At 39.7% G+C, this 17,725-nt stretch overlaps 1 protein-coding gene across 2 annotated transcripts in view; it reads right to left on the bottom strand.

Annotated features, from left to right (window-relative positions):
• Positions 1 to 2,275: 2,275 nt before the first annotated feature.
• Positions 2,276 to 17,725, bottom strand: part of grm3 (glutamate receptor, metabotropic 3) — a 46,971-nt gene continuing 31,521 nt past the window's right edge. For both annotated transcript variants that reach the window (XM_065283545.1, XM_065283546.1), the window contains 3 exons: positions 14,648 to 15,723; positions 11,380 to 11,557; positions 2,276 to 7,530 (listed from right to left, as the gene is read on the bottom strand). In XM_065283545.1, coding sequence (XP_065139617.1) covers positions 7,454 to 7,530; positions 11,380 to 11,557; positions 14,648 to 15,723 — 1,331 coding nt within the window. In that variant the 3' untranslated portion in view covers positions 2,276 to 7,453. The remainder of the gene's footprint in view (positions 7,531 to 11,379; positions 11,558 to 14,647; positions 15,724 to 17,725) is intronic.

Below are 17,725 nucleotides of genomic sequence, written 5' to 3' on the forward strand. Positions count from 1 at the left end.
TCACTTGCTACTTATCGTTTTTCTCTGAATGTCACTTTTTCATATATCTCTCTCTTGATTTTCCCCATCACTCATTCCTGTACCTCCCAGCCTCTCAGGGCTTCGAAGATAATGTGGTTTGAGGAGGTCGTGTCAAACCTGTAAAATTGGAGCGGTGCTGATATCTCCCATAAAAGCTCTGACTTTTTCCTACAGCCATTAGAATTCCACTGAGGAATGTGTGATTTGCACAATTCGACAAAAAAACTCCCTTGCTATCTCTCTCTCTCAGCCTTCGCTTTACCGCCAGTCTCATTCATGCCTTTCTCGCTCACCTTTCCTCGCTCTCCTCAGAGGAAGCAATGGGGCTGATAAAAGGAAAGAGTTTTCAAAGGACGCAGCACTTTTCGTGTTTGATTCCGGACAGAAAATCCCTGGGAAAAATTGCATTTAATTTTGCTCGCTTATAATCTCCACTTCGTCCCCTTTCGAAAGCTGGAACCCAGCTGATTGGACGTCAGCAGAATTATTTGGAAGATTGAACTCTAGGAAGTTGTAAACAGTGAGTAAACGCTAACCTGGCTTGTCACTGTGAGACGTCTGAATCTATCGCAGCAGTTGCGAAGAAGAGCGTTGACATGAAAGTGCATTATGTCAGCGTGTGCTCGCGTGTGTCTGTACTGAGATAAAGGTTTGTTTATTCTGAACCCCACAACCTCTCTACAGATGACGGCAACAGAAAATGAAGAGAAACAGAGACGATTCAGCATTTAGTTCTTGGTTTATTTTCATGTCACATGTCCTTTTTATTGCACACTGCACCATGGGTACTGTTCTATTGCTTTGTGTTCAAGCCGAAAAGTTGAGTGCCTTCCTAAAATACAGCACTTTTGTACCTTATTGAATGAGAGATAACATTATTACACTGATAACATTACCCTTACATAAAACGTTGAAGTTCCAAACTGCTCTCAATGGATTAGTTCACCCCAAAACTAAAACTGTCATTATTTACTGATCCTCATGTTGTTGATCCCCCAGTAGCTTTCTTTGTTCAAATGCAACCCAAATGCAGTTTTTCATAAAGTGTTGTTTTGGGTTTTCTGGTTACTATGGGGTTTTATTGAAGCTTGAAGAGGCAGTCACCATCCACTCTCAAAGTGTTTAAGGGACACATTTTTTTGAAGATAGGCTTATTTTCCAGCTCCCCTAGAGTTAAACATTTGATTTTTACCATTTTGGAATCCATTCAGCTGATCTCTGTGTCTAGCAGTACCACTTTTAGCATAGGTTAGCATAGTCCATTGAATCTGATTACACCAAAAAATGACCATAGAGTTTCAATATTTTTCCTATTTAAAACTTGACTCTTCTGTAGATACATGATGTACTAAGACCGATGGAAAAGAAAAAGTTGCGGGCGCAATATTATTAAACAGCGCCCGAAAATAGTCCCCTTGGTAACTTTTAATAGCAGGGGACTATTTTCGGGCACTGCGTATATCATTGCGCCTCCTGCAGCCATGTTACAGCAGCAAAGTCCTTGATTATTACACCAGAATGAGAGTATAGTTCCTAGACATGTCGGCCTAGAAAATCACAACTTTTAATTTTCTTTCAATTTTGGTACATGATGTAACTACAGAAGAGTCAAGTTTTAAATAGGAAAAATATCGAAACTCTTTAGTTATTTTTTGTGTGTGACGCTAATGGTCTAATCGGATTCAATGGATTATGCTAAGCTACGCTAAAAGTGCTACCGCAAGACCCAAAGATCAGCTGAATGGATTCCAAAAAGGTAAAAATCAGATGTTTAACTCTAGGGGAGCTGGAAAATGAGACTATTTTCAAAAAAAGTGGAGTGGCCCTTTAATAACTCCACTTGAATGCTTTAAGTGCCCTGATGCAAAGGGTATAGTAAAAACAAACTAAAATGTAGTCCATTATTTGATGAAAGTCTTGACCTGTGCCACTTTTTCAGTGCACATTTTCTGAACTGTTGTTTAGGCGGAAGATAAATTATTTGTAACAACTGAAACAACAGCAATATCTAAAAGAAGAAAGTACACTGTAAAAAAGATTAGTTGATTCAACTCAAAAAAGTAATTTACCTGGTTGCCTTAAACTTTTACGTTAATTGTACTTTTAAAAAATTAGTGGACAAGCATTTTTACACGACTTATTTTGAGTTAACAAATATTTTTAAGTTCAATTAACAAAAAAATTAAGGCAACCAATTTACTTGCTTATTAAGTTGAACCAACCTTTTTTTTTACAGTGGAGAGAAGTAAATGTCTTCAAGACACTTTAAATATGTGACACAAGTCGAGTGGAGTTATTTATTAAAAACCTTTGGGTCCTATTAATCGGAAAACCTAAAACAAATTTTGGGTTTGGGTTCTAAACAACAAAGTTAGACATTGGAGGGATTAAACACCATGAGTAAATAACAAAATTTTGTTTTCAGGTGAACTATCCCTTTAATGCACACAATGAACATTTCAGAAAGGCAGACTAGGAGAGGATGTCCAAACTATTATCACAGTCAGTGTTTGGGAATGACAATCATATTTACTCACAGGTGTGATTCCTAAATAGTCATGTACATACTGTAGAAAAGCAGCGTATACTGTATTGAATGTCAGTATGGACACACAGAACTGAAGCAATTACTACTTCATATGAAAGTGGGAATGAATTCAAACTGCAGAAAGTTACAAAGAACTGAAACTCCTATCATTCAGTGTGTACACTTTTCACAGTTTTAAAACCCTGTCGTGTTTAGTGAATAATTTGAATATTGCTCCTTTAGCTCAGTTTAATAAGTTAACTTACTGTACATTCGTCATCAACGCTAACTGATGCTTGAGGTTCTCTTTGTACACTTTTAAAAATGAAGGTGCAACACAATGCCAAACACTTAGAAAAAAGGTACAAATGTTGTCACTGGGATGGTACCTTCTCAAAAAGTACACTTTTGTACCTCTACGTACCAATGTGTAACTTTGAGGAACCAATATGCAGCTTTTAAGCTACTTTTTGAGAAGGTACTGCTCCAGTGACAACTTTGTACCTTAATGTTCCTTTTTCTGAGAGTGTAGAAAAACATTTTTGGCTGTTATGTATTCATTTTTTTAACGCCATTCCCGCATCGATGGTTATATATATGGAGAACTGGTTAATCTGTACACAAGTTGATCTATTTACTGTACAGGTTGATCTGGACAATTGGAAAATTTGGCATCTCCAGTTCACCTAACAGAGTACCAAGAGTAAACCAATGCTGAAACAGGAAGAAGATGCAAACTTCATACAGAAGACCAAGGCTTGAACCAGGGACCTCCTTTCTGTTTCATAAGGGAGTGTGTACACCAAAGCGTTTACACCTGTGGCCAGCGTATGTTTTCAATTCTTTCCAGTGGAAGTGCCACGCTTTTCAAAAATGGCAGCAGCTTGGTGGGTTTTGTTCAGTTGAAATGTCACTTGGCCGTCCAATAACAGTGGAGGAGGGGCAGGACGAATATTACAACAACCAACTGTCGCATTGTACAATGACTGATAAACAAAGCGTCATACCAAAACACTGGCAAGAGCATACAGTCGGCGTCTGCCTAGCGTTTTCAGATGTGTTTAAATTGTGGACTGTAAAAAATGATGGACGCACGACGTCGCTTCCTTCCATTGTGATGAATTAAAGCCAAAAATGTTCAACCATGGGCACTGCCATGTTACGTAAAACGTCAGGACATGCGCAGAAGTAATTGTCCATGGACAGAGGCGAAGCCGCGGTATCAAACTTCTGCCCAAACGCTCGTCCGCCCAATTCAACTACGCCAATCATAACGACACGCCCCATTAGCACTTTAAGATGAAAAAAGGCACATTTTCATTATATGTCTCCTTTAAAGGACCAAATCCATCTTTCTGAAAATTTTATTAAAAGTGTAAATAATTTTTTTATTAAGAGTCGAGTCCCGATCGTTTGGAGAGGGTGGGGTTTATGTACTAACGCCAGCCACCAGGGGCCGATCAAAGAGCCAACGGCTTCACTTTTCAAGAGGTATGAGGCACACTCGGTTTAAATGCTTTGGTGTACACGGCCCCTAAAAGGTTCTTCAGACTATAAAATGTAACAAAGAAATGGTTCTTTGAACTTTTTAAGGTTCTTTGGGGAGCCAAAATTGGTTCTTCAATAGCATCAGTGTAAAAAACCTTTATTTTTAAAAGTGCACCAGGATATCACCCACACTGGCTCTCAGAATGTGTTGGTGACCCCTAAAAATTAAAGGTAGTCATTTTAGTCACATATTGCATGTGTTACTCTCTTTTTAAAAACCGAAGTAAACCAAACAAGACTGGTGATCGTATTTTGCCTCTGCGTGAACTTTGCCTGACAAGTCCAACAAACAATGAACAAATCTGTAAAAGTTTTCTGTCCTTAAATTTTCCCATGCAGCGGCATGGTTTAGACACAGCCAGCTGATTTTGCAGTAAAAGCCTCTATCCACACTGTGACTTGAATGAAATTGCTGCAGTGGGTGAGTCCCACAAAGGGCGAGAGAGGCTCATTTCTGCGCAGACTGCAGTCTTCCCTCCCTCCTAAAACCAATGTAAGCCACTCAGATGAAACCGGTACATTTCGACTTCTCTCAAAAACATTCCTAAAGAGGCTATCGCCGACACCAGGTCCCCTAGCAACTCGCGTGCAGATTTTGGGAGAGTGTTGCGTAAGCCTCGTAACAAAAGCAGAGGGTTGCTGCGTTCTGCTGAAGTTTATGGGCCAGGAGACTGCTTTACATAAATGTTTTTTTCTCTCCAGATATGCAAACATATTTACTGTCTTCATTACAAATTCAGACTTTATCTTCCCGTGTTGTTCTTTCTTAATGATTCAGTTTGGGAACAAGGCTTTTTGTAAGGATTTGTAGAACTTACTTTGGTACAATTTCAATTTAGGATGATCATGGGCATCCGCTGCGTCCGAAATCGCAGCCTTCATAGTAATTGAAAAAAGTAGGCGAAACGTACCCGTACTACTTCCGGCAAGATTATGAAGTGTGCATTTAGTGGATACTTAACTATCCCCTAAACCCCTGGGAGAGGATTTACCCAAAAAAGAAAAAGGAGAGGCATTGGCATTTTCAAAATGTCAAAATCGATTCAAAGGTAAATACATAAGGCAAACACTTGTTCCTTGTGGTTACATTGTGCGTGTTTAATAATTGTTCATCCAAGTTATCGGCTCACTTGATCAACATGGCACATCATCATACTACATCCAAATTTCATTCACACTACCCATATTCGAACTACAGTATATAGAACGTATTGTTTTAACGGTCGATGAGTAGGTACTTCATCCAAATCAGTATGTACTGTCACAGTATGCGATTTTGGACGCAGGGATCATTTTGATGCCAAATTGATGTTGGATGGTTACTCATAGATATGTACAATAGATGTCACCTTGGCTACGGCAGTTCATTGGACTGAATGCGTCAAATAGAGTCGCCATCTTGAAACAGGGGAGCCCTGCATCAGCAAAGTCGTAGGCAATGGTGTAACGGAAATAAATCGCCATGAATGCGTTTTTCTAGTTTTTTTTTGGTTCGTTCCAACAGTCAGACATGTATTTAGCATTGAGTCCAGAAAAAATGTATGTATTGTTATTATGAAAATCTACTTTTTCCAACTATAATGCATTAAGGCATAATGCACCGGCATCGTCCATGAATTCGAAGCACTGGCTGGGATAGCAGCGTTACCTAGCTACTTCCTATAACAAGACCCCTGTTCCAAGATGGCGGCGGTTTTGATGCATGCTTAGAACCCCAAGGCGACATCTAGTGTATATATCTATGGATGGTTACTAAGGTGTTGCTATGCAGTTGCTAAGGTGACCTGGATTATTTCTAGGGCACTGCTAGTTGATGGTTTGCTGACTTGTCTGGTCTCCAAATATGCCTCTGATTTCTCCTATAGTGTACGTTTAAGGGTTTTATCTCACCTGTTTCATAGTCAGCAAATTTAATTGGACAAATTTTTCTGAAAGCTGCATGATGTTTAAAGCACATTTAGAGTAATGAGAGATTGAAAGGGGGGGATCTAATTTGTGAGTTTGCCTGCATGCGCTTGTTTTTGTTTATAGCAGAACTGTGCCCTATAGCCAGAACAAATGAAGTCTAAGTCTGTGTATGTGCGCGTGTGTGTGTGTTTTGCCTTAAGCAAGTTCTGTGTCATCTTGATCCCATTGGAAGACGAAATCTGTCCTTGTTTGGCTGTTATTTTTCCCCTCACCGACATGTTTTTGCTGTTCCCATGCGCACATTCACCTGCTGATGCTGTTTGCTGACATGCGAGTGACTGCTGATGAATTATGAATGTTGATAGTTTTAGCATTTCTAGGTTACGTGTTTGTTTGCTATGTCTCTATGACAGGCCAAGAATTGGTGATGGCATGATACAGTTAGACACTTGCATTGGGTGTCGTGATATTCCCCTGGAGCCCCCGATGGCCCCAAGCTAAAAACTTATACGATTAGCTCCCTGTCACCAGCTCAAGCATCTTTCTCTTCCAAACAAATCAACACAAAAACATTTAAATGTATAAAACTTCTGAAATGTAAAAAAGACATCTTTAGAAAATGGCTCGGTCCCCACCCGCTCTGAAGAACCTCTGGTATTAAAACTACAGGACAAATGATAAGGCACGACAAGCCGATATCGAACAACAGAGTACATTTTACATTCACTGCATCACAAAGCATTGCACACGTCAGTAATCACGTGACTTAGTATTTTCTCTCTTACATCGAAATGATGCGGGTATCTGCAAAAATTTCGTTCACAGAAGGCTTGTCTTTTCAAATGTTACGCAATGCTTCAACAGATGCAGTTAATGTAACATGCGTTTAGATGTTATGATTTACTTTAATGATGTTGTAATTATCAACCAATGCCTGCGATGAGCCAACGTGACTTTAAGAGCGAGCGCTCGCTTTCTGCAGGAAACTCTAACACAGTCAACTTGTGCTGTTAAAACCGTCGGTTAGATTCTGTACAAAATATACAACATAAAAATACATACAGTTTAGGTTATAACAATGAGGCCTACAAAAGAAAACGACCACAAACTGTGTCCGGTATTGCAGGCGGAGCCGGTCTGTCAGTCACTACTGTGGCCCATTACTGTAAAAACTTTTACATCATCACATCATTTACAACATACATAATAAATCTATCAAACAAAAGCTTCCAAAATCCCTCTAAAAAGATTTTTTTTGTTGTTCTTTTGTTTCTCTACAACAATGTCAGTTAATATTTACAACGAGCCCTAAAAATAATTTAATAATAATCATAATACACACTTTCTACACACTGTAGGCAGACCTAGTTCTTGGACGGAGCACAATGTGTGCTGATTGGCTAACAGTCGCTATGGAGCAGGAGTTTTTTTTTTAAGGATGGGGCGGGGTCACAGAGAGGAAGTGGTGGAGTCGACGATCTCTCGGCCGTTGCACACCGTTGGAACGTAGTGGGCGCTTGCAGATGCTTGAGAGGAGAGAGAGAGGGCAAGAGAAAGAGAATTAGAAGAAAATCTGAACCCTACACCCCCAAAAATTGACATTTGCAGTGATGCCAAGCATTTCTATTATATCCTTTTAAAGAGTAACTAAACCCTAAACCAACTTTTTTTAGTTAATGATCTGTAAGAATGATGCTTTATTAGTGCTGTTCATTGATTTTAGTAATTTTTTTGACATTTGGATATAAAGTGTTTCAATACTACAATATATGGTGTAAAAACGTCTGAGTGCTGCCCTCTTCAGGTTGAATGGTGGCTACTGCAGTTGAATTTTCCTATTGGATGTTGGGTCCAACAAATAACTCGTGACGTAAGCAGGTTCAAGCTCACCACGCCCTTGTTACGATCTCACCACACACTTAGTTCGTCCCCTCTATCTCCGTTGGGATCTTCCCACTTTTCTTGCATTTTTCAAATATTGCAGTGGGTGGAGTCAGGCTCTGACCAGGGGTTTAGTTACGCTTTGAAGTTTACAGAACCGTTATTTACTAAGGTGAATCTTTTTATGGATGTTTAAAGAACTCTTTATGGCATTGTTTCCCAACACTGTTCCTGGAGGCAGACTAACACCGCACATTTCCACTCATTAATTCATAGTAGAGACTCCAAGATGGGAAAATAATGGGGTCAGATGTGGGAGGCATCCAAAATGTGCACTGTTGGGGCGTGTACACCAAAGCGTTTAAACCAAGTGGTTGTAAAGCCAATCCGGAAGTGACTTAAACTGCAATTTATCGACTGGCCCCAAAAGGGAGTCTGATGTTAATAAAAATTCGTAAATTCGTAATAATATTACTTTTCTGAAGTAACGAGTAACGTAACGCATTACTTTTTAAATGTACAGAGTTACAGAAACCGAGATGGCAGGCCAGAGCTCGACATTTTTGTGATGAAATATGCAATTTCTGAATGCAGAACTTTTCAGTCATAAAATACACTTGCAAGGACTGAAAGAGATCAAGCCTCAGCCAAGAAAAGTAATGCAAAAGTAACTAAAAAGTAATGTAAGCATAATTATTAACTTAAAGGAACAGTATGTAGGATTGTGGCCAAAACTGGTATTGCAATCACAAAACTTGTGGCTCAAACTGGTACTGCAGTCACTCAACTGGTGGCCAATACACAAAATGACAACATAAACATCAGTTGAGGGCTGCAACTCCACTTTTTAAATGACAATATCCTGGCCAGACCACTGTTGTGAGTGATATAAGTATTTGAAATGAAAATGATTTCTTAATGTCTAATGACATATCAGGGCCATTTTATGATTAATTGATAAAAATTTCTTACATACTGTTCCTTTAATATTGTAATGCATTACTTTTAAAAGTAACTTTCTCCAACACTGTTCATGACAACTGTGAGGGAGTGAATTTTTTGTAACTCTTCTGTTTAAATTGTATTAAGCTTTAAAGTCTGCAAAATTAACGGCGTGACCGCTTGAGTGACGGGAGAATTGCCGCTGCTGTCACTCCCGTCAAGCTAGTTGGGTGTGGTTTCAGCAACCAGTCACCTTAGGTCCGCCCACATCCTGTCTCTGCTGATTTTTGGTTATTTAGAAGTGATGCGGTGCCAAGATGGCGACCGCAGGCTCCACCTACTTTGGGCTTCAAAAATGCTCTTCACAAACCTATGGACGACGTCAGGGACAATGCATTGATAAGTTTATGGTTTAATCGCAGCTAAAAAAAGGCCAGGGCTATGCCAACTTTGGGCACATGCCAGCGTTTCTTCAGCTAAGCACTTTCTGTTTTCTTTATCAGTCATTGTACAATGGTTTTTGTGGTATTTGACGCCTCTTCTCCACAGGGATTGGATGGCTGAGTGAAAAGTGACGTTTACGAGATGACATTTCACCCAACGTTGAACATTTTTCAATTCTGGGTGCTCAGTGCTGAACGTGAAAAAAGAAACGCGTCAGCTGCTGCTGTTTTTGAAAAGTGCCGTGCTTCCTTTGAAATCAATTGAAAACATACAACGCCCCCTTGATGTGCCTCCAGAAACAGGTTTGGAAATGTGGCTTTATGGAACCATATAGGCAAAATGGCTTTTCATTACTATTGTAACAACTTTAGTAGTTTCAAAATGTTGAACAGTACAAACCTTAAAAAACATAAACTTATGTTTTGTTTTCATTTGTTTTCATTTTGTTGTTTTCAAGTCAACGTAGTGATAAACTTAGAGAAACGCTTTAGTTTTTCAACAGAAACTCTAAACACAATTTATCTACTAGTGCTGTTGCCTCCTATCTTAAATTGCATGTGTTTTTCTTATTTGCAAGTTGCTTGGGACAAAACTATCTGCTGAATAAATAAAATTTTTATCTACTTTTTTAAAGGGGTACGCGATAAAAATAGGGAACTGCTGTTCACTGAACATAAATTTTGGTTACAGTTTGCGAATTCAATTACAGACACCACAAACTTTAAAAAAGGTACCATTTATTTCTCTTTTCTCATCCTCTCATTCCTTTCCTGTATGTGTTTTCTATCTTTACTTTTTCATATTCTCTGTCATGTTACTTATTAGATACACCGTAAAAAGTTTTTTTTCTTGTTAACTCAACTTTTGGGCCAAGTAGGTTATCTGACTAAATTTACAAAGACTTGTCTGGGTTATTTTAACGTCCACATCAGCCAAATGATTCTTCAATGGCATCATAAAGCGTTTTATTTTTAAGAATGTAACAACACTGAGTGGTATTAAAGGGGCAGTAAGTAGGTTTTCCCCCATCTAGTGGTAAAATTGTATTTTGGATTCAAACAAATAGTGCTCTCTAGCGCCTCGCTTTTCCAAATGCGTGTTGCAACTATGGTTATGTACTCATTGATCTCCTTGTCCGTTTCAGCTAGTTCACGTGTTCTGAACGAAAATGCGTTTAGGAGACGCATTGCGGTGGGCTAGTGGGTTTTCTCCATCTCTGCTATTATAGTTTTTCAATAACAAAATAAGAGTACAAATGACAGAATTCTCATTTTTGGGTGAACTATCCCTTTAAGGGATTTGTTACTTTCCAATCAAGTTTAAAGGGATAGTTCGGCCAAAAATGATATTAAAGCCATAATTTTCTCACACCCAAGCTGTCCGAGTTGCATATGTCCATCGTTTTTCAGACAAACACATTTTCGGATATTTTAGAAAATGTTTTAGATCTTTCAGTTGATTAAATGTAATGTTACGGGGTCCACCCATAGTCCACGACCTTCAAGTCCAAAAAAAGTGTGTCCATCCTTCACAAATTAAATCCAAACGGCTCCAGGATGATAAACAAAGGTCTTCTGAATGCAGACGTGACTAAGATGGCGGCGCTACCGGAAGGTATTTATTTTCGTTAATAAAATTTTAAACATGGATATTTCTACAACACCGCGCGGATTACCCTCAGAAGACCTTTGTTTATCATCCTGGAGCCGTTTGGATTTAATTTGTAAAGGATGGACGCACTTTTTTTGGACTTGAAGGTCGTGGACTATGGGTGGACCCCGTAACATTACATTGAATCAACTGAAAGATCTAAAACATTTTCTAAAATATCTGAAAATGTGTTTGTCTGAAAAACGATGGACATATGCAACTCGGACAGCTTGGGGGTGAGTAAATCATGGGTTTTATATCATTTTTGGCCGAACTATCCCTTTAAGCAATATGTGGTTTTGTCTGAGCCTATTAAAAACAACAAAAAAGAATGTGTATATATATATATATATATATATATATATATATATATATATATATATAATATATATATATATATATATATATATATATATATATATATATATATATATATAAGACTATTTATTTGTTCTTACCTTGTGATGCATAACTGGTGGTCGGCCCGCTCACGCTGAGTCGGTTCAGGTTTAGTCGATGACTGGTGACGTTCTTCTGCGGCTGGAACATGATGATGTGGACTTTAGGAGCAAACATGCAGCCCAGCACCACAAATCCACTCAGACTGACAGATATGCACATGGTTGTGGTTTGAACCTATGAGAGAAAAAAGATTCATTTTTCTCTACTAACCCCTTCAATTGTCTCTATGGTGACTCCCATTCATTCTGATAATCAGAAGCTATTAGCGGGAGCTCTCCAGAAGCTCTCATGCTAATGGAGAGGTGGAACGCGAGGGTATAATAACAGTGACATTTAACACAGTGCTGTGTAAATACCATTTGATTAGGCATTAGTTGAACATCTCCCATTAGCAACATCATTTTCCTCCCTCCAGTTTGAAATGTTCCCCCTGCGGTCCGCCACCAACCCTTCCGCAACGGAAGCCGCTGTGTGCCCGAGCATTGGAACGGGAATATAGTTTGAACTGAGCTGATTTTCTTAACCCGGGGGAATCTAAACCTTTGTTAACAACACAACACTGTTCCACTTAAGAAACAATTTCACAGGAAACTAAATGAACTCTCTGATAATCACGAGCACGATCCGTTTCGCTTTGTCTCATTACCACTTATCAGCAGGTTTAAATAAGTTACCCGCGCGTGTGCGTTTACATCCTGCTAAAAATAAGCTGACTGATAAGCCGTCCTATTAGTCCGATCCGTTTCTAATCAGCTCCGATTTTCCGCAATACAATCAGCGTGTGCAATTTACAAAGCTCTTTGTTTGTATCACCGGCATCAGCGTTTTGTGTGAGTGGTCTCTAAGGGCCTGAATCTCATGAGCAGCGAGCCTCTCTTCTCACTTCATTGACTGTGGTCTAGTAAGACCTTTATATCTGCAAGAATTCCTCTGCATTTTTGTGGATGTCCGCAGTCCAATCCCTGCACCTCTCTTCATAGTGCCAGTGTTGTTTTGATAACATCAGACCAGGCTCTTCCCATTGAATTCACTTGGTCTAGTGAATGACACGCGCTGTTATAGAGGCGCTTGGGTACTGTCACAATGAATCACTCAGTTTGATATATTTGTTGCATCAATAAGCTATTGAGAAGTTGTCCGTTTGCTGTAGACTTAAATTCCTCAACAGATTGTTATCTGACAGTTCTGCTTGCTTTGGGTGTTTTCTAATACAGCACATGTAACTGCTATCTGAACAGCAGGTGTTTCGCTGTTGTGCAAGCCAGGCAAGGAGTTTTTTTTTCAGGTTTTTGTACTTGTGACCCTATCTGTGAAATTCAGGTTAAAGTCTTATAATCCAAGTTTGATTTCGCAGCATTGCAATCTTTGATATGACCTTACTTAGTCAATATTTTAAAGGGGTCATATTATGATTTTTTTTAAAGATGTCAAATAAATCTTTGGTGTCCCTAGAAGTACATATGTGAAGTTTTAGCTCAAAATATCAAATGGATTAGTTATTATAGCATGTTAAAATTGCCACTTTGTAGGCGTGGGCAAAAATGTGCTGTTTTTGGGTGTGTCCTTTAACATGCAAATGAGATGATGAAATGCAAAAACTGATCACAATGTTGGTGGTTTGTCAAAAATAAAACTCAATTATTTTCTTTTCTCTCTCTCTGCACAAAATGGCAGTGGTTTGGTTGGATAATGCAGATTAAGGGGTTGTATTATTATAATAAGATCCCCTTCTGACATCACAAGGGGAGACAGATTTCAATGACGTATTTTTCACATGCTTGCAGAGAATTGTTTATCAAAACTAAGTTAGGTGGGTTGATCTTTTTCACATTTTCTAGGTTGATGGATGCACTGGGGACCCAAATGAAGAAACTCAGATTTTCATGATATGTCCCCTTTAAAGATATCAAGGTTAATTTTTTTACAGGATGTAGGATGATTGTATTTAGAAAACCTTATCACAAAAATCTGGGTTTTTAAACCCATGGTTTGGTAAAACATGGACAAACCCAACATTTGGGTTTAAGTTAACCTGTGCTGAGTTGTTTCAACCCAAATATCTGAGTTGTTTAAACCATGGTTGGGTAAAACATGGACAAACCCAACATTTGGGTTTAAACTAACATGTGCTGAGTTGTTTCAAACCAAATATCTGGATTTTTTAACCCATGGCTGGGTAAATTATGGACAAACAAAACATTTTGGTTTAAGCATACCTATGCTGGTTTGTTTCAACTCAAATATCTGGGTTGTTTAACCCATGGTTGGGTAAAAGACGGACAAACCCAACATTTGGGTTTAAGTTAACCTGTGCTGGGTTGTTTCAACCCAAATATCGGGTTGTTTTAACCCATGGTTGGGTAAAATATGAACAAACCCAACAGTTAGGTTAAAGTTAAGCTATGTTGGTTTGTTTCAACCCAAACATCTGGGTTGTTTTAACCCATGGTTGCGAAAATATAGACAAACCCAACCGTTAGGTTTAAGTTAAGCTATGTTGGTTTGTTTTAACCCAAATATCGGGGTTGTTTTAACCCATGGTTGGGTAAAATATGAACAAACCCAACTGTTAGGTTTAGGTTAAGCTACTGTATGTTGGTTTGTTTCAACCCAAATATCTGGGTTGTTTTAACCCATCGTTGGGTAAAATATGGACAAACTCAACTGTTAAGTTGGCGTTAAGCTATGTTGGTTTGTTTCATTCCAAACATCTGGGTTGTTTTAACCCATGGTTGTGTCAAATGTGGACATTTCCTAGCTTTACTTAAAACAACGGTTGGGTTGGTCCATATTTTACCCAACCATGGGCTGAACAAACCCAGCATTTTTTGTGCATTTCAAGTTTATTTCTATAGCTCTTTTCATCATTTTTACCTTTTTATTTAGTAAATACAATACAGACATATTCAAAAACAAAAATATTAAATTTAGTTATATTAATATTGATATTAAAGGAAGTATGTTTATCCAATTTAACCAGAATATGTACAACCAGAGTACACAGATATGGGGCTACTTGTAAGATGAAGTGTAAGATAGTATAGATTTTAGTTTAGAAGAAAATCACATTTTCATGATATGTCCCCTTTAAAGATATCAAGGTTATATTTTCACATAATGTTCTTTACATTATCTGAAGGATTTTATTTAGAAAATCGTCAATCACAAAAAATGCTTGTGCAATCAATGCAATGGTTTGATTGAACCACAATACAATATATCCAGTTTTTGGTGCATGCATGCATCAGATAATAAGAAACTTACCCTGTAATCGCTGGAGGTAACGTAGAAGATGGGCAGAAAGGCCAGCCAGATGATGCAGGTAGTATACATGGTAAAGCCGATGAACTTCGCCTCATTGAAGTTCTCCGGACACTTGCGGGTCTTAAAGGCGTAAATGGTGCAGAGCACCACCAGAACTACATCGTAGGTCAGCGACAGCAGCATGCTAGAGTCCCGTACGTTACATTTCAATATGACAGTCTGACGTTTCTCCGGCGTGGTAAAACGGCGCGTGCCTGGCACCTCTATCAGGAGCCAAATGGAGACCAGCAACAACTGCACTGAGATCAGTGACAAACAAATGAAAACCTGTGAGCTGGGACTGATGAATCGCGGCCGCTGAGCCCCGCCCTCTTTTACCCCACTAAAGATCCGAGCAATGCGATTGGTCTTCGTAAGCAGGGCAGAGTAGCACACTGCGAACGAGGTACCAAGGCCTAACCGGCGTAGCGTGCACACAACCGGCGACGGTTTGGCAATGAATATGAAAGTCATAGTGTAGGACATGAAGACACCGAGGAGCAAGATGTAGCACAGCTCACGACCAGATGCTTTGACTAGTGGCGTGTCATTGTGGCGAATAAAAACGACAAAGACCATTAAGGTGCAAATGAAGCCCACGCATGCAATAGAGGTGGGCCCGATGGCCCAAGCATCCTCCCACATGATGTAATCCTCTGGCAGGTCGTAGCATCCGGTTAGGTCAGGGCGGGGCCACTGGCCAGGCGCGCAGGGCATGCAGGTGAATTCGTCCGGCAGGTATTCGTACGTCTCGCACGGGGTGCAGATCCAGCAGCAGTATTCTCCTGCCTGCATCTTCTTCATTTCGTTTGGAGCGCATGGGTCACTGCATTGAGAGGTGGGGACGTCTGCTCCCCTCGGCCAGCCAATCATGGCCTCGTTAAGGGAAAGACTCTCCGCCCACTCTCCTACCTTGATATAAGCATACTTGTCGCTGCCTGGCACACGCTGGTAGTTGAAGATATTGTAGCATCCCATGCCGTCACCATACGCATCGAATTTGACTTGATTTTCAGAGCCGGGTGGGGAGAATGGAGCTAGGGAAAAAGAGAGGGACATGAATTTACACATTCAGTATCAAAAGAAAAGTGAATAAGCTGTACTGTAAAACCCCTTGTGGACCATACCAAAGAGCGCTTCTGTGTAGCATGCAACCCTGACAAAACAGACGCATTTTTAATTCATTTGCACAACCGCTTGACTTTTTAAAGTCAGATACTTTAAATGTTAAGTGTGAAAACCAATAACACCGTGATCCCTGCAGCGGGAGAACCACAGGAAATCTCTAGCCTGAATGAGACCCTGGAGTGAATAATGTTGAAGTCAAACCACCGCTGTCCGACTTTGAATAGAAATTGTATAGGGGGTTAGATAAGAGGAGTCTGCTCTCTATCAGGGTTTATGTGCTATGTATGAGTTTTATCACTCATATAAAGTCTCCCACACACCTCTGTAGCTCAGGGCTCTGGAAGACAACGTCCTTGGTCAGCACATTGCAAAATAAGACACGCGTAAATGAGCACAGATGAGCTGATATTTCTGCCTTGCGTTTTAGCCTCGGGGAAAAAGAGATACCAGGAGAAAATGGGAGAAGAAAATGTGCCTCAAGGGATGACGTGAACTTGTCACTTTTGTTTAAGAGCTTCTTTTCCACTGTGGCAGAAGATGAAGTGAGAATTTAAGTTGTGGAGATATAGAATATATAAAATGTATACATGTTTTACACAGATGTGAGGTTTATACCATCCTGGTCGCTACCATAGTACAATAGTACAACAAAATCGCAATAATACCGTGGTACTTTTACATAAAACATGCACACACACACAAATGGAAGGCTACAGCTGATCTTGGTGTGCAGTGTTTTCCGTGCATAGTGTAATTGCTCAGAGGGTCTCTGAGAACCTGGTGGAGGATGATGATTCATCAGATAAGGAAAGCAGGTTAGAAGTTATGAACCCCATCATTCACACAGATAACGTCAACACTCGAACACCCACATACTGTATGCACCTTACACTCATGCAGCTGAGGTGTACTGAAACGTTCACGCTGCCGTTTTAGATTCTCAGACTGCATTGTGGATCAGATTAACCTTTTATTTTCGGACACTTCTGTTCACGATCAGGTCTGATGCCACGTGATCTTCGTCACAGTCTTCTCTCACTGATGACAGATACGAGCGCACAGCCCTGTGTTACATAACCAGCAAATAATAGTAATAATCTGGATGAATAGCTGTAATTTAATTACTTGAACAATCACGGATTGCAGTTAACATGCTTGTGCTGATGATCCTTCAAGCGTACCTTATGTGGAACAAGAAGTGTGTTTCCTTTGGGATTTATGTATGTAGTAGGATGGATGGATTTTATAGTGAAGACAAAATGGTCAACAGGTGCTTGGCCTACATTGAATATCCTTTAATATGGTTTTCGTAGTAACCCTGGATGTATAACTACTGAAATTTGAGAATATTCAGTTCAGAAAATGCTGGGTTGTTTCAACCCATGGTAAAATATGGCCAAACCCAACTGTTGGGTTTAAGTTAACCTATGCTGGGTTGTTTCTACCTAAAGATCTGGGTTGTTTCAACTCATGATTGGGTAAAACCCTTCTGAAAAATCCAGCTAAGACCAGCATAAGCTTGGTTTTAGCTGGTTTTGCTGGTGTAGCAAGCTGGTCTAGCTGTGTTTTGGTCACTTTTTAAGCTGGTGTAGCTGGACTTAGCTGGTCCGGCTGGAAGACCAGCCTACCCACCAGCATGACCAGCTTTGTCAGGCTGGGAGGACCAGCGTAAGACAGCTAGTGCCACCTTAAACCAGCTAACCAGCTTATGCTGGTCTTAGCTGGATTTTTAGTAGGGAACATGGACAAACACAACCATTTGGTTCATGTTAACCTATGCTGGGTTGTTTTAACCCATAGTTGGGTAAAATATGGACAAACCAAACCGTTGTGGTTAGGTTTACCTATGCTGGGCTTTTTCAACCCAAATGTCTGGGTTGTTTCACCCATGGTTAGGTAAAACATGGAGCA

Source organism: Paramisgurnus dabryanus, chromosome 9 (assembly GCF_030506205.2).
Source record: "Paramisgurnus dabryanus chromosome 9, PD_genome_1.1, whole genome shotgun sequence".
NCBI lineage: Eukaryota > Metazoa > Chordata > Actinopteri > Cypriniformes > Cobitidae > Paramisgurnus > Paramisgurnus dabryanus.